This window comes from Rhinoraja longicauda, chromosome 17 (genome assembly GCF_053455715.1).
Source record: "Rhinoraja longicauda isolate Sanriku21f chromosome 17, sRhiLon1.1, whole genome shotgun sequence".
NCBI classification, from domain to species: Eukaryota; Metazoa; Chordata; class Chondrichthyes; order Rajiformes; family Arhynchobatidae; genus Rhinoraja; species Rhinoraja longicauda.
The window spans coordinates 24,976,595-24,999,696 of NC_135969.1; the positions used below are offsets into that span (position 1 = coordinate 24,976,595).

Genomic DNA, 23,102 nt, shown 5'->3' on the forward strand with positions numbered 1-23,102 from the left:
GAGGCTGAGATTTCCATGTGCCCCAGTCTGGCCTTAGACCAATGTCTTTCAGTCTGGGTTAAGAACTCTAGTTAGAATGTGCTAAGAGGATCGCATCCATCTGCCTGGGCAAGGATTCCTTATTCCTTTCTCCTGCGAACCAGATCAGGCAAGCTTCCCAAGCCCCACTCTTTGCATGGCAGTGGTTCCAATTTTCTACGTCTTTTCTCTCCTGTCAGTCTGAGGTTTGGTACAGATCACATTGTCTGGCACAAGCTTCTTTCTCTTATCTCCCCCCAAGCACCATTCCTGCTGTGTTAACCTCAAGATGGAACATTGCCAATGTATTACATCTAGTTGGATCTCAGCAGTGGCTCACTGATATTATTGCTTCCTGGCTGGTGTGACTGACTGGTCTTTAGGCAGAGACTTTCGAGATACAGCACGGAAACAGGCCCTTTGGTCCCTGAGTCCTTGCTGACCAGCGAGTATTCCATACACTAACACTATCCTATACACTAGGTTAATTTTACCGAAGCCAATGAACCTACATCCCTGTGTGGGAGAAAACACACGCGGTCACAGGGAGAACGTCCAAACTCAGTACAAAACAGCACCCATAGTCAGGATCGAACCCAGGTCTCTGGCATTGTAATGCTACCACTGCGCCATTGTGTTGCCCGATTCTTTTCCCCTACTCCGGACGCCTAGACAAAACGTATCAGATTGGTCAGAGAATGAATATTCTCAGTTTAAAGCAATAATAAATCATATCAAACGTGGACTCTGCAGAAAGATAAGATATTTATTAGATTTTGTTAGCAGATCAGTGCAAATGACGTTACAGAAGATCCAATCATGTGCTTTTATCACTGACATCACCATACAGTACAAATAATACACCCAAGAGATTTTTGCAAGATTGACATGGAACATCACTAGGGATAGCCTCACACAGGTCCTGGTAACACTGAGACCTATCCTAGGACACTCATTTCTACTGGACTATCCAGTTTTACATGCTTAGAATGGAATTTTATAATGCAGTCATTGATTTGTACATGCAATATTTTACAAAAAAATACACTTCGGGTTTTAACCTAAAATACAGTAGATTATATATGAGGGATCCTTTAATGTTGAGCACACACATGGAGGTGGAAATAATTCACATTAATAATGAGGGGCAAATTTACAGTGAACCTGCAACAGATACTGTGGGACTCTGTTGACAGACTGCGCTTCAGGGGCCTATTGCTTAGTTTTAGAGCTGTGTTTTGAAATGGCTGATTCACCTGACCTGACATTACTTCAGGGCCTTGCTGGAAATGGCCTGCTGTTATGTGGTGGCAACCCTTGCCTTTGAATCAATAAACTGACACTTAGTTTAAAGTGGGTACCCTATCCACTGTTGAGGGCATGCTAAACAGTCTTTCAAACGAGATATTAAACCAAGGTCTTCACAGTTGGATGTGCGATTTAATAGCATGTTTTATAAAGAGTGGTGGATTCTCCCAGTGTTCTTGCTGATCTTTATCTTTTCACCAATATTAGTAAAATTGGTAGTCCGGTCATATAACCAATCACAATAACATCTTCCTTTTACATAGAACCTATTACAGCAAAAACATGTTAAGGTGCGTTATTCTCTCATACCAAGTCACATTAGAAAGCTGATAGCAATCAGTATAAGGAGATATAAGAGCTGATGACCAAACCTTAGTCAGAGAGGTGGGTTTTAAGGAGGGTCTTTGGGTAGTGGAGGTGGGATGAGAAAAGGAGAGATTTAGGGAAAGTAGTTTAAGTTAAAGATTCAGCATAGAAACATGCCCTTCGGCCCACCGAGTCCATGCCGACCAGCGATCAGCCGTATACTAGTTCTATCCTACACACGAGGGACAATTTTCAGAAGCCAATTAATCTACAAACCTGCAAGTCTTTGGAATGTGGGAGGTAATCAGAACACCCGGAGAAAACCCATCACAGGGAGAACTTACAAACTCCATACAGACAGCAACTGAGATCAGGACCCAGCTCTTGCACTGTAAAGCAGCAACTCTATTGCTGCTCCACTATGTAGTGGCGTACTCCCAGTTTTGACACTGGTATCCATAAAAGGAGTGCCAAAATTCAGGAATGACCCTGATTCTAGAATTAGAGGATATCTTAGAGGGCTGTAAGTCTGGAAGAGATTGGAGATATTGTGAAGACTAATAGTGCCAGCATTGTGAAGAAGTGCGAGAATTTTAAAATCAAGTCATTGCTTAACCTGGAGCCAGTGAAACAAGAAAGTTCAGGGATATGAAGTGAATTTGGCTAAAATGTATCTTCACCAACATTGCTAGTAAATTGGGGCTTGGGCAGCAGAGGTTTGCTGGAAACCTACACTGACAACCTGAACGCCCAGGAACGAAGATTGCAAAAGGTGGTGAACACAGCCCAGTCCAACATGGGTACTGAGCTCTCCACCATCAAAGGGATCTACAAGAGTCACTGCCTCATCAGAGACCAACACCACCCTGGTCACACTCTCATATTACTCCTGCCATCGTGAAGAAGCTACTTCCTTACAACCAGCAGGCTATCACACTACAACCATCAAATAAACTGAACGACAAAGACTTGGGGCATTATTTTTGTATTTGCACCATTATTGTTTGTTTATATATATATATACACATGCACACACAGACACTCAACCTTTATTTGTTTATTGTAAGTTTTACAGATTACAATGTTTTCATATACTGTATGTTGTGCTATATGTTTGGGGACATATAACAATGAAACACAATTTACTCTTCACCAGAGGCACATGCATTTTAATAGTTGGCATGGATGAGCCACAGTAGTGCAGTTAGACAATGTCATGGAGGTGTTACTGCTGCTTTTAATACCTTGCTTTATGTTTAGTGAACACTGTCAGTAGTCCCACAAAAGGTAGCAAGCCCATAATCTTGTGTTCTTTCCACAGCAATATGGCTACTGATCAGTTTGATGAATCTATTCCAGACTATGCATTGGAATCTTTATATTATTGCTCCTGACCTTTGCCTTTCAAGACACAAAGGTGGAAAGGACCCATGAAAAACGGGGAACTCCTTAATCTGTCATGAAGCAAAAGGAAGACTCAAGTCAGAAGGATATTGGTCAGAAAGCATTAATTCGTTGATGATTTTGCCTTACTACAAGAAACAAGTGATGGTCAGAGTCTTGCTCCCACCATCAGAGTAAAGGGAACAGTTGCATTAGGACTGAGTTCCATAAGGTCCACTGAATGTCCCAGTTAGGATTCCCCATTCAATACTTGACATGCATCCACTCCATCTTTCATGCCTTTAAATGCACAGTTCAGAAGAATGGAGAAAAACAAGAAGCCTTCATGGAAATCAGTCAGAAACTGGGTGAAGAACTGGTTGTATCATGGCTAAGTATGGCAATTCCAACACACGGGAATGCAAGAAGTTGCAGTGGGTAGTGAACTCTGCTTAGCCACCGGATGCTCAGATCTGTCCCCAGATGCTCCGTGGCCCACTACAGTCCTCCAGCACCTTGTGTTTTGCTCGAGATTCCATCATCTGCAATCTCTTGAGCACCACTAAAGTCCAAGGCAGAAATTGGCTCCACACGCTTAATGAGAAAAGAGCTGGAGGCTGCATGCCGCTTGTAAACTATCCAATTATCACACAGGCATTTGCAGCAACTGTTGTGGATAATACTGGGTTTGCGATGGTCTATTTGGCCAAGTGAGGAATTAATGTCTTAGCTTCAATATTTTCTGTTTCGTTTAGTGTGCCAACAATATTCCAAAAATGGTAGTGTGTGGACGGAAGAGGTGGAAGTTGGTCTTTTGGTAGGAGTGTTGTGTGGTAACAGTAGATGTTAAATTAAAGTATTATTGATCAATAATGTGTGTGGGCATGGCTAATCCAGAAAGACTGTGGCACTTTTCATCATGGCAACCGTGAAAGCACTTCAGGAAGAACCAATGTGGCTCGAGCTGCAACATAAACACAGGGATTGTGTTTATGTTAATTTAATTTTTTGAAAATTGTCAAAAAGGATTTGGTTTTGCACATATTTTAAAGGCTTTGTTTTACCTATCCCAATCTATTACGTTATGACGCAATCTACCCAGGTATGTGTGTACAGTGCTCGTCAATTTTATGGTGGTTTGGCTGAGGGATAAGAATTGACCAGGACATAACTCTTTTTGAAGATGTGTGTGATAGTGTTGTATGGAACTTTTGAATAAACAGGTCTTATTCAGGCTTGAAGGATATAACTAGTGGAGTGCCTCAAAGATCAATTGTGGATTTATATTGATAATCTCAGAAGGAGTAGTTGAGGGGGAAATCACTAAGTTTGCTGATGACACAAAAATAGGTGGGAGGGCAAGTTGCAGTGGGGATATTTGGACTCTGCAGCAGGAGTTAGAGAGGTGGGTGAAAACGTGGCAAATGGAGTCCACTGTAGGAAAGTGTGAGGTCATCCACTTTGTTAAGAGGATCAAAAAGCAGATTAATATCTAAATAGAGAGACTGCAAACAAATGAAGTACAGCGGGGCAGTAGTTTTTTGCAAGGGTGAGATGTTTAGAAGAAGGGAACTAGTATTACAAATGTGCAGAGTGTTGGTAGTGTATCTGGACTTTCAGAAAGCCTTTGATAAGGTCCCACACAGGAGATTAGTGGGCAAAATTAAAGCACATGGTATTGGGGGTAGGGTAGTAACATGGATAGAGAATTGGTTGGCGGACAGGAAATAGAGTAGGAATAAACGGGTCCCTGGCAGGCAGTGGCGAGTGGAGTGCCGCAAGGCTCGGTGTTGGGGCCGCAACTATTTACAATATAAATGATTTAGTTGATTGGATTAAAAGTAACACTAGCAAATTTGCAGATGACACAAAGCTGGGTGGCAGTGTAAACTACGAAGAGGATGCTAGGAAGTTGCAGGGTGACTTGGACAGGTTGAGTGAGTGGGCAGATGTATGGCAGATGCAGTATAATGTAGATAAATATGAGGTTAACGACTTTAGTGGCAAGAACAAGTAATCTCATTGGTATCAGATTAGGAAAAAGGGAAATGCAACGAGACCTGGGTGTCCTTGTACATCAGTCACTGAAAGTAAACATGCAGGTACAGCAGGCAGTGAAGAAAGCTAATGGCATGTTGGCCTTCATAACGAGAAGATTTGAGTATTGGAGTAAAGAGGTCCTTCTGCAGTTGTAGAGGGCTCTGGTGAGACCACATCTATTGTATTGTGTACAGTTTTGGTCTCTTAATTTGAGGAAGGACATCCTTGCTATTGAGGCAGTGCAGCATAGGTTCACGAGGTTAATTCCCAGGGTGGCGGGACTGTCATATGAGGAAAGATTGAAAAGACTGGGCTTGTATTTACTGGAATTTAGAAGGATGAGAGGGGATCTTATAGAAACATATAAAATTATAAAAGGACTGGACAAGCAGGATGCAGGAAAAACTTTCCCAATTTTGTGGGAATCCAGAACAAGAGGTAGCAGTCTAAGAATAAAGGGGAGGCCATTTAAAACTGAGATGAGAAAAAACTTTTTCACCGAGAGTTGTGAATTTGTGGAATTCTCTGCCACAGAAGGCAGTAGAGGCCAATTCACTGGATGAATTTAAAAGACAGTTAGATAGAGCTCTAGGGGCTAGCGGAATCAAGGAATATGGGGAGAAGGCAGGCACGGGTTACTGGTTGTGGATGATCAGCCATGATCACAATGAATGGCGGTGCTGGCTTGAAGGGCCAAATGGCCTCCTCCTGCACCTATTTTCTATGTTTCATACATGGGGTACTGTGCAAGATTTTGGTCTCTGAGAATGGATATACTGACATTGGAGGCAGTCAAAAAGAGATTCGTATAGCTAAGCTAATTCTGGGGATGAAAAGGTTGTCCTGTCACAAGTAGCTAAGGATTATATTAATTGGAGTTTAGAAGAATGAGAGGTAATCTTATTGAAATATAAGGGGACATGGGAAAGTAGATGTGCAGAAGTTTCCACAAGTGGGAGAGGTTTGAATGAAGGGAAATATTTACAAGCGGACGATCATTTAAACCTGAGGTGCATAGAATATTTTCTTGCAAAGGGTAGTGAATCTGCATTATAATACTCCAGAAGGAGGTAGAAGTGATACAATTTTTTAATGCACGGAATTGAGGGATAGGCAAAAGTGGCAAAGAAGAGGAGATGAAATCTAGGACAGATCAGCCATGATCATATTGAATGGTGAGGCGGGCTTGATGGGCCAAGTGGCCTCTTGTTCCTATTGAATTACAGTGTGGATTCCTGTACTGGGATTCAGATTCAACCTTTGAATGAGACACAAGTGTACTACCCAATGAACCAAGACTGAAACAGCTAATCTTATATAATCTTTAATCAAATCCAAGGTGCACACAAGACGTGATTCAGCAAACTAATTTCTTACATATTTTATACACAAACTATATTATGCTCAATCCTAGCCCTTCCTCATCTTCTTCCCAACTTATCTTGCAAGAGCTCACCTGCTTATTTGCTAAAGCAGTTTTCAAAGTAGGAGCTGTGAACCTGAGATGAGTCATGGGGTAAGAAAAGATAGGTTGCCACCTCCACTCCTTTCAATAAATGGTAGTGCTCTGACTGGGGAACTTGATTAATGGTTCGCACAAGGATAAAAAGGTTTGGATAAAATGGGTCGCCTAAAAATAATTGAAAACCACTATTCTAAAGTATCAGATTACAAACTGTGTTTCAGTGCTGGGCTGTGGAAGTAGATGGATGTAGGAAACCAAATTCAAAGTTTTTTAACTCAGCAGCCAGTTTTGATATTCCTCCTATCTTTTGACCCGCACAGCTCCAAATTAAACGTTAAAAGGCATTTGGACAGGTACTTAAGGTTGGAAAGGTTTGGATACAAGCACAATGCAGGCAAATGGGATTGAAGTAGATAAGCATCACGGATGGGGTGACTGAAAGGACCTGTCTCTGCTGTACTATTCTATGAATCCATTATGATCACAGCTGATGTTGGCCATGTTGCACCCTGTTCATGTTCTGTAAAGAAGCAAAGACACATGTAAGGATGGAGGGGCAGCAGTGATACTGAAGTAAGAAATTTAGAGATCCAGTCCCATGAGGAAGAGTTGTCATTTTCTAGCTTTGTTAAACAGTAACATTGGTGAATGCAATGTCATAATTATGTATAGATGAGCAACATAAGTTCATCTGTGGTTGAAGACACACGGCACTGAAAGAGGGCATTCCATTCAATGTGTGGTGTTTGTTCTTTGTAAAAGCAATCCTAATTTCCTTTCAAAGTTTCACTATTTCACCTCTTCAAGTATATGTATCCCGTTTGTAAGTACCCACTGAATCGGACTGTTGCACCATTTCCAGATCATAGTAACTTCTTGCTTTGAAAATAAATCTCATCTCCCGCCTGTTGCTCTTTCTGGGAATTATCTTAAATCCGGAAATCAAGTATTGGCAGCGGGCAACAAGCATGTGCCATCAGTTTCATCTTCTTCCGGCCAGCTCCCGCTGGAAGAGGAAACAAAGACTCCATCTGGCGTCCTTAATGTCCCGGGTTGATTATTGCTTGATGCATTAACATGAAATCAAAAGCAAGGCCAGTGTGTATACTTTGCACGCATCTGAGCTATCCACTTACGAATGAGCAAAGACAGGAAATGGGGTGATCGATGGAGATGCAAGACTGGGCAGCAAGGCATTCGATAACTTTCAGAAGAATGAGAGACCCATCACACAAAGACTGGCTCACTAGAAGATTGTAATGCTTTTCCTTTGCGAGGACAACTTCAAACATTCCTAGATTGGACATAACATGTAGCATTCTCCCCACTTCAGTACCCAGTTTCCCACCAGGTATGTACTTTCATCTGGTTTCGAGACCAAAGCCTATGGAAAATTACAGGAGGTGGTCTATACCTATGATTCAGCTAAGGAAATATTTGGAAGGGCCAGAAAGAAGTTACAAATGTGTTGAGTGTAGGTGCTGTTCTGCTTCATTCATTGTCTTCTGATTACTCAGTTGACTCAGAGAATTGGTCAAAAGATGCATACAGATGCCTCCACAAAGATTGCATCATTTTTAGGCACTCAAAAAGAAAATACTCAGTATATCTGACTTAGTGAATTTTATGACTCGCAAATCGTTCTCAGTGTTAATACTGTGCAGGCAGATGACTGAGAGTGTGGAGGGAAGGATATGATTGCACAAGTTGACGTGTTAGATTGTGGCTTGGTAAGGTTGTGCACTCCATCACCCACCAGTGCAGCTACAGATTTCTTAGGACATAGGTCTTTGGCAGGGAAAAGGTTGAAACAAATGGCCAGACTGGGAATGTGAATGTGATGAACTTGGTGCTGAGAATACTCGGTAAGTGGAGATTGTCTATTGCTAATTTGGTGGATTCTTTAGGAGTGTATCTTTAATGACTGGGGAACGGACTTTGGAAAAATGGGGAGGGAAGTGGACACGGGTGTACTTGGGCAGGAGAATTATACTAGCATGAAGAAGGCAATGAGGGACACTTCTGCAGAGATAGCTGAAGGAGAATTATGTTTGTTCCTTCCTCTCCTGCAGCTTCTGAGAATATTGGCCCTCTCATTTTGAAGCTATGAAGTTCTTCATTCTGATGGTGTGATAGCTTGGAATGCCCAATAGATCTGCTAGCCACAGGCAGTTTTGAGTCAATATGTAGACCATAGGAACTCACTCTCCATGTGTTGAATCAATGTGGGAAAGGAATAAGATTCATGATAAAACATTAATCACTGGCGTTTTCCCTGTGGCACTTTAATTTGGTCGTGTCAGAGGCCAAGGTTGTCAATTGGTACTGTACCAGTTGGGAAGGGATAGCAGAGAGGAATGAGCAAGCAAGTCTGTTTCACACAGTACAGAACAAGATTGACAACAAGACTTCTTTTTATATATATATATATGTACATATATCTGTATAGCACATAATATGAACAATCATTGTGGGGAAAAAAGTGAACATCCATTCACAGTATCAAAATAAAATGTCATACGACCAAAGGATACTTACAAAAATAATTAGAAACCAAAGGAGTTTAATTCAACACAGAAAGTGAGATTACTGTTAAACTCCACATACGTGTGGTAAAGTCACTTCATGATGTTACTACATTATTTACTGTTTAGGATAACAAATTAGACATTTGCATTGTAATTAAACATCAAGCTATTAAGCTACTGAGTGCAAAGTCTCGGTGAGTGGACTATGCTAATTCTATTTCATGTCAATTTGGAAAAAAATCCTGCTATATGTTTGACAGAATTTCCAGACTATCTTTGACTGGTTTGAAGATCTTGTACCAGAATACAAGGCAGGAGGAGCTCAAAGGTAGCCGTCCCGTGAGATTGAACGTTTGTTTGTGGAATATACTCCTTTGCTGGATTCCATTCCCTGCCATTGCCCCTGCCCCAGTCAGAGCTGAGGTTGGGGTAGCAGAGTGGGATATGGTTCTGTTACTGGCAATAAACAGAAAATAGGATAAACTGGGAAAATAGTCCAAATAATTCTACCATGATAGTTTAATAATTGGATAAAAAGACAAAGTGCTGCAGTTCCGGAGAATATGGATAGGCGACTTTTCAGGTTGGCATCCTTCAGTCCTGATCCAAAATATTGCAAATCCATGTTCTCCAGAGATGCTACATGACCTGGTGAGTTCCCCAGCATTTTGTGCTTTTTTTGTATGCCAGCATCTGCAATTCCTTGTATCTACAATTTAATAATTGGGGATTCATTTCTAGTTTTTAATTGGTTACCTTTAAATTGACTGAATTACTGAAAAAACCCACAAATCATTCATAGGGAAAGAAATTATGTTCTTACTCTCTCTGTCATAGATGACACTTGTCCAACAACTGCCTGAGTTGCTTTACAAGCCAGCTTGCTGTATGAAACTGCTCTGTCACTACCACCATCTGAGGCAGCCAAGGCTATGCCAGGGATATCTGTCCCCCTGAGAATGTATTTAAAATACACAAATGTCAGCCACATTATATCCCCTACAGTCACATCGCTTGTAATTATTCATGATATTGGAAGCAAATTTTATGGTTTGCAAAAGAAATGATCTGCTTGCAGCATCGAGGGCCACTTGTGCAGAACACGTCCAGATACTGACCACAGTTGATCTGCTTTTCGAAGCAATTGGAAATTGACAGATAGTTGCAGGATCCCAGCTCTATCATGAGAACACAAAGTCAGCAATGATTCTTTGCCTTGGAGTAGAGGAGGTTGAGGGAAGACTTGATAGACAAAATTATGAGGCAGAATGGGAAAGATAGGACATTTTTCCCCATAAAAGAGTTGTCAAAAGACATGTATTTAGAATGAGGAAGCGGGAGTTTAGAGGGGATTGAGGACCTTTTTTTTTACCCAGAGGGTGGTTGGAATCTGGAAGGCACTGCCTAAGATGGTAGTGGAGACAGAGACTCGCAGAACATTTAACATGTACCAAGACAAGCACTTAAACTGCCAAACTGTAGAACGGTATGGACCAAATGCTGGTAAATTGGAATTAGTTTAGGTGGTAATTGATAGTGGGCACATACATGGTGGCCTGACGGGCCTGTTTCTGTGCTCTATGACAAGGAGAGTTCTTTGTGCTTGTGCCCATAATTCCCATGCATCCCCACAACCCTCCATTCTCCCTTTTCACCCAGTTCAGCAAACTAACTACATCCACAGTCCAAACACAGATTCGATTCCAGATTTGGAGCAACAAGTTTCATTTAAAGGAAAGAGTTTTGCCCTCACTCCTTTGACGATTAAGTTAAATCTATTTCTTGTTATCGATCCCCCCAATTTAGGAGGCTAAATCTGGTAATTTTAATGCCTATGGTCATGTCAACTGAGAGAGCAGTCTCCAAATTGGAAGGTTGTGGGCTCCAATCCCACTCTGTGGCCTTATCAGTAGAGTCAAGGCTGCTCCTCCTGCACACCACTGTACATGGTGGCACTATTCCAGTTGCAGTCCATATCCCAAAGGGAATCAGCGGATGGGTCAGGTAGAAAGAAACTCAAGGGAAAAATAAACCAGCTTCGTCCATTCCAGTATACACCAGAACACAGCCCTGAGGCATAGCCCGAGCAATCTGATGATTTGTTCATGCACTTCTTTAAATGGAGTTTTCAATGTATGTTTCTGCACGTCAAGCTCATTGGCATGTCCTGAGAAGTAATGGAAGGTATTCACTTGCAGGAAATGTGTCAGTTACAGGAGGGGCTCCTTTACAGGAAGACCACTTTCTGTTTTAAACAGGTTCACCTGAATGTTCACTTCTGTTCCTGTTGCCCTACAGGTGGGGAAAATTCAAGTAAACGCGTATAAAGCAAAAAGCGGCTTTCCAGTCACCAACACATTTCCTGCATTTTCCTCTAGCATTCTTTCCCCAGCTCAGCACTTGCTGAGAGGCTATTCATGTCAAAGGTTTCCAGCACTGAAGACAGGTCAAAACACTGTCTGTCTCTGTGCATGGACACTGCCGGATTTGCCAGCCTTTGCCGGCTTCCCTCTTGTTTCAGATTTCCAGCACCTGGAGGATTCTAATGTTGCAACTGGATCAAGTCACCCAATACAATCATTTAAAGTACCTGATGTGAATTTTGTGCTTATCAACTGAGCTGGTAAGGGAACTGAAGACATTGGCACTTTTATAAGCCGACTGTTTTAAGCAAGCAGGTGGGTAGCTGACCCAGTGTGGGGCTCATGCTCACAAGCATACAGCAGGTCTCCAACTGTCCTCAGAGCAGCTTCAAATGTTACAGCAGTCTCTCTCACAGTCATCTGTATGTTCACATGCTCACTTGCACCAATACGCTCTCTTACCTACACATACACCCCTCCTAACCATCAAGGCTCTCTGGGAAAGCAAACAAGTTGCTAGAGCCTCCAGCATTTTACTTTTGGCTCCAAATCCTAGTGTCTGCAGTCTCAGGTGTCCCTCAAAATATAGTTACTCATTGAGCACAGCTAAAGGCAGGTTTGCTCTTTAATAACCCTTCCTCCTGCCAAATTCTAGTGCCTCCAGACCCAAGAAAACATTGGATCTAAAGCATGGACAACCTTTACTTCCTGTGGCCTTTGGAGAAGGCAGTCCAGCTTGGATCGGGCCTGTGACCCTGCTTACCCCTCATCTTGTACCAGCCAGACCAGTAACCCCCTCCAGTGTAAGGCCTGAACTGCTATCCCTGGCCACAAGGCTAGGCCAAACATGTAACCCTGCAACCAGGCCTGGATTCCGCCTTGCAAAGACCAACCAGGCCACTGGAAATTGGCTCATGAAAAAATAATATGCTTTTTATTCTTATTCTTGTTATGAAATTGGGTTTTAGGGTTGTCCTGGACACTTGAGAATTGATTATTAAGACCCTGATGTCAGCAAACCTGGGACATGAAAATGTTTGTTCTTCCATAGGTTTTCAGAAAGTTGCTGTGAGGTAGAATCATCAAAACTCCTGACATATCTGCAGCCAGTGTTGACAACCCTATGGGCAGCACATTCCTTTGACCCTCCCTTACAATTCACAGGATTAAAGATAGTCAGAGGACCTTATCCAGTTTGCCTTGCCTGCCCCATCTCTTTGTGTTCCATGAACGCCCATTCAAATTTAATTCTTGCCATAACAAAGCATATTGGATTAAAACCAATGCTCCTGCATGACTTACAATGTCATACTTCATCTGAAAACAACCTGCAAACTGTCTCTCTGTTTTGTACTTGACACCCAACTTCTGAATGTACTACACACAGAGCACAGTGGTGCAAATATAGAGCTGCTGCCTCACAGTTCCAGCAACCCAGGTTTAAACCTGACCTTTGGTGCTGTCTGTGTGGAGTTTGCATGTTCTCCCTGTAAACGTGTGTTTTCCCCCAAAATGTACAGGTTGATAGGTCAATTGGCCTCTGTAAATTGCCCCTCCTGTGTAGGTGAGTGATACAATTTGGGGGAGAGTTGATGGGAATGTGGAGTGAATAAAATAGGATTAGCGTAAATGGGTGGTTGACAGTCGGCACGACTGGGACTGAAGGACCTGTTTCCCTAGTGTATGATTCTATGAGAATGTAAGGTATTATTGTACAGGTCTGTGTAGTGACATCATCATGTTTAGGATTGGCTTTGCCCAAGACAGATGTAGCCAAATCCATCACACAGACCAGACTTCCCACCATTGACTCTATCTACTCTTCACGCTGCCTCAGGAAAGCAGCCTACATAATCAAAGACTTTTCCCACTCTGGTCAATCCTTCTCCCGACTGGCAAAAGGTACAAAGCATACCACCAGACTAAAGAATAGCTGTTTTGACCTGTCTTCAGTGCTGGAAACCTTTGACATGAATAGCCTCTCAGCCCCTCTATTTTCAGGCTTCTGAACGTGAGCAAGAGAGAGCTCCAGCTCCTCCATCGAGGTTAGTGGCAGTGGTTTCGGACGTTAGAAATTTCTTATGATTTGTTTGCAAAGCAGAATAAACAACATTCACCTTTCATGTTATATAGGCCATCAGTTTAAACATCTTGACAGGCCGCAGGGAGGCAAGGCAGTGAAGAAGGCTTTTGGCATGCTTGCCTTCATCAGTCAGTGCATTGAGTATAGGAATTAGAACATCATGGCTATACAAGGCATAGTGAGACTGCACTTGGAGTACTGCGTGCAGTTCTAGCCGTCCTTCTATTGGAAAGATGTCATTAAGCTGGAACGGGTGCAGAAAAGATTCATGAGGATATTGCTGGGGCCGGAGCGCATGAGTCGTAAGGAGAGGCTGGATGGGTTAGGTTTTGTTTTCACAGGAGGGCTAAAAGCTGAGGCCAGACCTAATAGAGATATATAAAATCATAAGGGATGTAGATAATGTGATTGGTCACAGTCTTTTCCCCAGGGTAGGGAAGTCTAAAACTAGTGGGCATATATTTAACATGAGAGGGGAACATTTTCAACAGGGAGAGTGGTGGGCGCTAGAAGCTGCCAAGCTATCATGAATAGGAAAGGTTTAGAGCGATATGGACCAAATGTGGGCAAATAGGACTAGCTTACATGGGGCATATTGGTTGGCATGGATGAGGTGCTGTTTCCATGTTGTATGATCTATGACTCTAATTGGTAGAGGTAGGTACATAACAACACCTAAAAGACATTTACACAGGTACATAGATTGGAAAGGTTTAGAGGAATATGGAATAAATGCAGGGAAATGGTACTAGCTTAGGTAGGTATCTTGTTTGCCAAGAATGGGATATGGGTAGCCCTGCCTAAATCTAGCTGCAGCGACCAGACGAGGCTCATCTCTTTACATGGGTTATAATCTAATACATTGCAAAGACCACTCACCCTATACCTTAATGTGCTCCCAATGGTAAAGGTTATAACAACACCTAAAAGACATTTGGACGTGGATAAGAAAGATTTAGAGGGGTAAAAATCCAAGCAAATGGGATGCTTAGGTAGACATCTTACTTGGCATGGACTAGTTGGGCTGAAGGGCCTGTCTCTGCTGTATTAGCCAGGATGGCTTGTCGGTATGTTTATGAACTTTCTCAACATGTGTTTGGGAACGGCATCAACACTTGGCCAAGCACACACTAAATGCCAGGAGTCTGATTCTGTCCCTTCCCTGTGCTGTTATTAGAGCTCCCAGCTACAAAGATTGTATTGCTGTTTTCAACAAATGAAGAGGCATAGAGTACAGAACATCCGCAGAAACGTCCAGCTCTCGGGACTTGTTTCTAGGTGAATCTTTTCTGATGTGTATGATGGTGTTAACCATGCAGGAACCATCAATCCTCAGAAAACTTCCCCCACCCCTTCCAAACCCTAATGTAAACTGAAAGAACCTTCATGACAATGTGATGTTGTCCAAGGAGATGATGAAATATCACATTAAATATCACGCAGTGCCTTTGCCTGGTTCAGTGACACTATGTACATCGAGAACATTTTCTTACAAAAGGAATACTACATTGATTAAATGTTTCACAAAAAGTAGGATAAGTTAATCTACATATTTTAAACACACACTCTTTGCCTAAATTCCATATTATTGTTACGTTATGCCGCATTAAGTACAACTGCGATATTAATTAATTAATCATTAAACTTGTAATACTGTGCTACAATATTTATATGCCATCGCCCACACCCCCTCCCCTCCCCACCTTGCTCACTACAAGCAGGGGGAGCAAAGCTCTTGCCATCGTCATCTATTTACAGCGTTGATACTGGGTGCCAGTGTTGATTTGTGGTGTAACCTCAACAGTTGGGCGTGGGTAGGGGAGGGCAGGTTGGGGGGGGGGGGTAGAGAAACTGAAGGACGAACTCCCACTGGTTCTCAATCAGTGCTGATATGATGCGTGCTTTGTTGCTTCTCCTCACTCCCCTCTCATTCCGTCGTTCACTTCCTGCAGCACGTGGTCCTTGTTCCTCCTTGTATTGCTTGGGTTGCCAGCTCTCCCGAGCATGCTCAATACGTGCAGGGAAAGGGCCGTTCTCTCAGGGGACCTGCTCTGTGAATTGCCAGTGGTTGCCAGAGAGGTCCGTTTCACTGGGAGCGACTGACTGCACGTCCATCCGTGTCTCGTTGATTAAAAGGATTGGAACAGAAGTACGATGCGGGAAGGCTTCCTTCCTCTGGTCAGGTGGTGCTTCAGGCTGGGAATGAGCCCGGCATCTGGTCCTCTCACCGGAAGTAGGCCCGAGCTGCGCCCTCGGAGGTGGGAGCGGAGCTCCGGAGGCGGTCGGGGTCACATGGTACCGGACTTGTCGGTGCCGCTGTTGGGGAAGACCTTCTCGGTGGGGGTGACGGCTGGGCTGCCCACCCCCGAGCTGCTGCCGCTGCTGCTGGAGCGGTGCTGGATGACGGGCCGAACCGGTCTCACGGGCGGGGGCCTGAGCTGGGAGCCGGCCAGCCGCGCCGACAGGGCCGGTTTGAAGGTGGTCATCATCTCGCTGGAGGAGCTGGAGCTGCGCCTCATGGCAGCGTCGGGGTCGCGGATAACAATGGTGTGCAGCGGGCTGGCCGGCTCGGAGTTGGCTGCTCCCGTCTGCGGGCTCTTCATCTGCTCCAGGGTGTCCAGCACCACATCTGGCGCCTGCTTGGCCGTGTTCTGCCGCTCCAGTTCACGCAACTCGTTCAGTGCCGTGCTCATAGTCTTCTCTATGTCCTGGCCAGAGAGAAAACAGGAAAATTAGCTCCAGAACCAAAACAACGATAACATGCTGGAATTATAGCATGTCGATGAATAATAGCATTCAGAAATGCTCAACTTATCCATGTGCCTGTCGACACTAAGTACAATCTACAGTCTGAAGAAGGGTGTCGACCCTAAAAGTCACCCATTCCGTCTCTCCAGAGATGCTGCCTGACCCGCAGACTTACTCAGGCATTTTGTGTCTGCCTGTCTACTCTAGTCCCATTTGCCCACACCCCTTCAAAGATTTCTTCGGTGTTCCTGTCATTTAAATGTTGTATACATTTCTACCAGTTCTTCCGGCAGCTCATTTCACATACCCACCACCTTCTGTGTGAAAAGTGCATCCCTCAGGTCCCTTAAAAATCTTTTCCCTTTCACCTTAAACCTAATCCTTTTAGTTTTAGGCTCTACCCCAGAAAAATATCTTTGATCATCCACCCAGTATATGGTCCTCGTAATTTTATAAACCTAATAAGGTCACTCTTGCCTCTTTTGCTCTAGGAAAAACACTCTGTGCTTATCTAATCTCTCTTCATTACTCAAGCCATCAAGTATAGAGAACATCATAGAGTCCTGCAGCGGAAAACAAGACCTTCGGCCCAACTTGCCCACACCTACCAACATGCCCCATCTACACTCAATCCCACCTGCCTGCATTTGTTCCATATCCCTCTAAACCCATCTTATCCATGTACCTGTCCAGATGTTTTTTAAACATAGTGATAATATCTGTCTCAACTACCTCCTCCGGCAGCTCATTCCATATACCTACAACCCTTAGTTGCCCCTCAGGTTCCCATTAAATAATTCACCCCCCACCCACCTCAAGTTCCTCAAATCTTGCATGTCGAGGAGAGGCCAAGGGCTTTGGCAATGTGCTGTGGCTCTTCCTACTCCTCACATCCACCGTCTGTGAGCCTGGAGTGGGAACACTAACAGGTTGGAGAGGACTTTGAGCCGCAGAGCCGTGGTGTTGACCCAGCTCATCCCTGAGGCAGCCGTCCGCCCTGCCCCTCTCTGCAATGCCTCCCTCATCTGCCATCCCCGTACCTCGGCCAGGGCCTCCGCCTCCAGGGCCTTGTGATCGCCAAGGCTGCTGTGGCGGGTGGAGAGAGAGGTCTGCCGCATTGGAAGACCCTCTCCCAGATTCTTCCGATCGGGATAGTTGATGCTTCCGGCGCTGCCGAAGGCGGCCAACCGCCTCTTCTCCGGGCTCTCCATGCGGCTCCGGTTGACAGAGATCTTGTGGGGGCTGCTGGGGCAGGCGGCAGCCCGTGGTGGGGTGTCAATGGCCACTCCAGACCCCCTGACTGGGCTGTGGGCATCGCCACCACTCCGACGGCGCTGGATGGCGGCACCATCCGACCTTAGTCGCACCCTGAAACAGAAAGGTCGACACTGGTATCATTCAGATCATTGGCTCCAGGGTCACTGGCAATGGAGGACAATTGAAGTGTGGTGGCATCAGAGATGAAGCAACGTTGAGGCACAACCGTCATGATTAGTTTAGTTTAGAGATACAGCGCAGAAAAAGGCCCTTTCGGCCCACCGGGTCTGCGCCGACCAACGATCCCCGCACATTAACACTATCCTACACCCACTAGGAACATTTTTTTTACATTTACCAAGCCAATTAACCTATAAAACCTGTCTCGGAGAAAACCCACGCAGGTCTGGGGGAGAACGTACAAACTCCGTACAGACAGCACCCGTAGTCAGGATCGAACTCGGGTCTCCGGTGCTGCATTCGCTGTAAGGCAGCAACTCTACCGCTGCGCCACCGTGCCGTCCTCCTCAAAAGATGCCGTCAAGTAGTTTAGTGATGTCCATCGAAGGCCTGGTCAGGACACTGCTTTTGTTCAAAATGGTGCTGACAGCACAGCGAGTAGAGCTGCTGCCGCACTGCAGAGATCCGGGTTTGATCCCAACCTCAGCTGCTGTGTACGTGGAGTTCTCCCTGTGACCAAGTGGCTTTCCCACAGTTTCTCTGGTTTTCTCACATGTGAGGGCTGGTTGGTTAATTGGATGTTGTCAGTTGTTCACAGGGTTTAGGTGAGTTGTAGAATCTGGGAGGGAAATTGATGGGAAGGTGGGGAGAACAGGTTGCAGGGAAGATCAGTGGGGGAATGGATTGCTCTGAGCCAGCTTAAACTTGATGGGCTGAATGGCCTATGTCATAAGAAAATATGGATAAAAAAATTAAAATAAAATGATACAGCATAGAATCAGGCCCTTCGGCCCACCAAGTACATACTGCCCATCAAGCACTAGTCTCACGCTAATCCCATTTATTCTCCAAATGCTATCATCAACTCCCACCCCCCACAGCTTCTGCCACTCACCTACCCACCAGGGGGCAATGTACAGAGTCTAATGAACCTCCCAACCCACATGCTTTTGGGGTGTGGGAGGGAACAGGAGCACCCGGGGGAAGCCCACGCGATCACAGCGAGAATGTGCCAACTTCACACAGGCACTGCCCGGTGTCAGGATCGAACCCTACGATAGCTCTTCGGGCTAACGGAATCAAGGGATTATGGGGAGAAAGCGGGAATGGGGTACTAATTTTGGACGATCAGCCATAATCATATTAAATGGCGGTGCTGGCTCGATGGGGCCGAATGGCCTACTGCTGCAAAGATTTTCTATGTTTCTGTTTCTAACCAAGGTTTCTGGAGGTGTCATGCAATGGCTCTACCTGCACCATTGTGCTGGATTTACAATAATCTGAGAGGGCAAGGAAGTCTCAGTTTCATGTCTCAGCTTAAAGGCAGCGTGTCCGCCCAAATGAAGGGTGACTAATCTGCTGACCGAGGTGGGGGAATGTCAGGATGACCACAGATATTAAACTTGTTTGGGATGGGGGGGGGGGGGGGGCAGGGTCAATGCAATTTGAGAGACTATCCCCACCTCTCCCAAATACCTGATGCACCACAGCCCCAGGAAGTACAACTTACTACTAGTCAGTTACATGATATGAATGACCTCTTAAATCAATCCCTTCCTCTATTCCAAACAGAGCTTTAATCGCAGGCTGTGTAGGAAGGAACTACAGATGCTGGTTTAAATCAAAGGTAGACACAAAATGCTGGAGTAACTCAGCAGGACAGGCAGCATCTCTGGAGAGAAGGAATGGGTGACGTTTTGGGTCAAGACCCTTCTTCAGACATCTTGACCTGAAACGTTGCCCATTCCTTCTCTCCAGAGATGCTGCCTGTCCCGCTGAGTTACTCCAGCATTTTGTGTCTACCATTTGATGCAAACCAGCATCTGCAGTTCTTTCCTACACATTTTGTCCACTCCACTGCAAAATCTCCTCAAGGTATGTCTACTTTGAAGAAGTTCTCCTCTCTCTGACGAGAGTTCAGCAACATCCTCTCTCACTGCTCCTCCTCTGTGATCGCTCCGACTCAACGACCACAATTCCACCTCCAATAGGATCCCACTATTGGCCACATCTTCCCATCTCCACCCCTTTCTGCTTTCGGCAGAGACCGTTCCCTCCGCAACTCCCTCGTCAACTCGTCCCTTCCCACCCAAACCACCCCCTCCCCAGGTACATTCCCATGCAACCGCAGACGATGCAACACCTGTCCCTTTACCTCCCCCGTCAACTCCATTCAAGGACCCCAAGTCTTCCAGGTGAGGCAGAGGTTCATTTGCATCTCCTCCAACCTCATCTACTGTATCCGCTGTTCCAGGTGTCAACTTCTGTACATCTGCAAGACCAAGCGCAGGCTCGGCGATCGTTTCGCCGAACACCTATGCTCAGTCTGCCTTAACCTACCTGATCTCCCGGTTGCTCAGCACTTCAACTCCCCCTCCAATAATAAAGATCCCAATCTGACCTTTCGGTCCTGGACCTCCTCCATTGTTAGGGTGAGGCCCAACGCAAATTGGAGGAACAGCACCTCATATTTTGCTTGGGTAGCTTACACCCCAGCGGTATGAACATTGACTTCTCTAACTACAAATAGCCCTCTCTCTCCATCCCCTCCCTTTCCCAGTTCTCCCAGCAGTCTTACTGTCTCCTACTATATTCTATCTTTGTCCCGCCCACTCCCCTGACATCACTTTGCAGTTATTCAGTGGGACAGGCAGCATCTCTGGAGAGAAGGAATGGGTGACATTTCGGGTCGTGACCCTTCTTGAGTTTGAAGAAGGGTTTTGGCCCGAAAAGTCGCCCATTACTTCTCTCCAGAGATGCTGCCTGCACTGCTGATTTACTCCAGCATTTTGTGCCTACCTTCAATCACTGGCTATTGTTTATATGCAGTGATGGCTGACGGCTTTCCTTTGTGTGCGACATCGTGAATGGGACCAATCCTGTCAGCACTCAACATAGCTGAATCATGAATGGTTCACCTCTTGGGCCCTTGATATGGCCCGTACAGGACCATCAGGAAAGCCAGCAGTGGACATTTGTCATTGTTACTTGCAGCACTGGGGCTAGAAGCCATGGATTTGCCATGGATTACCCCACACCTCCTGTGGGACAGACCAGCTCAGCCTCCAAGAGCCCACAACTGAATGAACATTGTGGCCGGAGAAAGGATGGCCGTACCTGCCCAGGACGCCTCCGAAGGAAAACTCTGGCAAGTTGTCGGACGGGGACTGGAGATCGTTCTTCGACGAGGCCTTATCGTCCAGGAGCGGCCCACTGCTGGCCTCGCTGTCCGCTTTCTGGCTGAGGCTGTCCGAGAAAGCATCATCCCTGAGGGAGGAGCCAAGAGGCAAGAGTTGAATTGTCTATGTATCTGAACTGGAACCAGAGGTGAATATTCCTCCATTTAAAAACTCACATATATAAAGCAGCTTTGAAGCATTATAGTCTGGGAAATCATCCGCTTACTGACTCACTATGTAAAAGATTACCAGATCATCTGTTTCAATGATACTGGGTGAAGAGAGAAACCTGGCTAAGAGAAGGAGAGGACAAGCAGCTAAATGTTCCAGGGTAGGGTGGAGAGGTAGAGGTAGGGTGGATAGATAGAGGTAGGGGTAAAAGAGGATGGGGTGTTGCATTATTGATCAGAGAATGTCACGGCAGTAATCCAAGATGACATTGGTCGTCCAGTAAGTCTGTATGGGTGGAGCTGAGAAATGAAAAGATGATGATCACCTTGTGTGGAGTGTACTGCAAGCCCCCAAATAGTCAATGGGAATTAGTTGAGCAAACACATCAAACACATCACCAAGACAGCCTTCTTCCACCTCAAAAACATCGCCCGTCTCCGTCCATCCCTCTCCTCCACAGCTGCTGAAACCCTCATCCACGCCTTCATCACCTCCCGTCTGGACTACTGCAACAGCCTCCTCTATGGTTCACCCTAAAAAATCATCAACAAACTCCAACACATCCAGAACTCCGCTGCCCGTCTACTCACCCACTCCCCGATCCGTGACCATATCACCCCCGTCCTTTACAAGCTCCACTGGCTCCCCATCCCCCAGAGAATCCAGTACAAAATCCTCCTCATGACATACAAAGCCCTCCATAACCTGGCCCCATCCTACCTGACTGACCTCCTCCACAGATACACTCCCACCCGTACCCTCCGCTCTGCTGCTGAAATAAAAAGTCCCCTCCTATCCGGACCAAACTCAGATCCTGGGGGGACAGGGCTTTCTCCATCGCTGCTCCCACACTCTGGAACTCACTACCTGAAACCGTCAGAGACTCCTCCTCACTCACCACATTCAAAACATCACTGAAGTCTCATCTGTTCAGCACTGCCTTCAATCACTGACCGTTACCTCACCTTCTTTTTCCTTTTCTCTTCGTTTATTCATTTATCTATTTATTTTCTTTTATGTTTCAGTAAACCCTGTAAAGCGTCTTTGAGTGTTAGAAAAGCGCTATATAAATGTAATGCATTATTATTATTATTATTAATATGCCAGGAGATTACAGGCAGCTACAGAACTAATAAAATTGTCATAGTACGGGATGTTAACTTTCCTAATATCAAATGGGACTCTCATATTCTCAGGGACATTGTGTCTCACGAATTTGATTGTTTTTTGAAGAAGTAATCAGAAAGGTTGACCAGGGCAAAACAATAGACGCTGTCTATATGGACTTCATCAAAGCATTTGATAAGTTTCCGCATTGTATGCTGCTCTGGAAAGTTAGATCGCATGAGGTCCAGGGAGAGCTGGCCACCTGGGTAGAGAATTGGCTTCATGGAACCTTCATCCAGGGTGGAAGGTTGTCTTAGGACTGATCCTGTGACTAGTGGTGTGCCTCAAGGATTGGTGCTGGCCCCATTACTGTTTGTGGTTTATATCAAGGATTTGGATGAGAATATAGAAGGCATGATTAATAAGTTTATAGATGACACTAAAGTGGGTGGTCTGGTAGATAGTAAAGATGGTTATCAAAAATTACAGCGGGATCTTGATCAGTTGGGCAAGTCGGCTGAGGAATGGTTACTGAAGTTTAATCTAGATAAGTGCAAGGTGATGCATTTTGGGAAGTCAAACCATGGTAGGACTGACACAGTGAATGGAAGGGAGAGTGTTGTAGAGCAGAGGGATCCAGGAGTGCTGGTACATACTCCTTGAAAGTGGTGTCACAGGTGGATAGGGTGGTCAAAAAGGCTTTTGGCACATTGGTCTTCGTCAGTCAGGGTATAGAAGTTGGGATGTTATGTTACAATTGTACAAGACATCCGTGAGGTCACATTTGGAGTATTGTGTTGAGTTCTAGTCACCTTGCTATAGGAAGGATGTTGTTAAGCTGGAAAGAGTGCCAAGAAGATTTACGAGGATGTTGCCATGATTTGAGCGTTGACTATTGGGGTAGGTTGAGCAGGCTAGGACTTAGGAGGGTGATCTTTTAGAGGTGTACTTGACCAAGTGGACCCG

At 45.1% G+C, this 23,102-nt stretch overlaps 1 protein-coding gene across 3 annotated transcripts in view; it reads right to left on the reverse strand.

Moving 5' to 3' along the window:
- Nucleotides 1-772: 772 nt before the first annotated feature.
- The window catches only part of srgap3 (SLIT-ROBO Rho GTPase activating protein 3), a 208,672-nt gene continuing 186,342 nt past the window's right edge, over nucleotides 773-23,102 (reverse strand). For all 3 annotated transcript variants that reach the window (XM_078414390.1, XM_078414391.1, XM_078414389.1), the window contains exons 20-22: nucleotides 20,797-20,946; nucleotides 17,283-17,610; nucleotides 773-16,202 (exon numbers count right to left, since the gene is read on the reverse strand). In XM_078414390.1, the coding sequence (XP_078270516.1) occupies nucleotides 15,783-16,202; nucleotides 17,283-17,610; nucleotides 20,797-20,946 (898 nt within the window). In that variant the 3' untranslated portion in view covers nucleotides 773-15,782. The remainder of the gene's footprint in view (nucleotides 16,203-17,282; nucleotides 17,611-20,796; nucleotides 20,947-23,102) is intronic.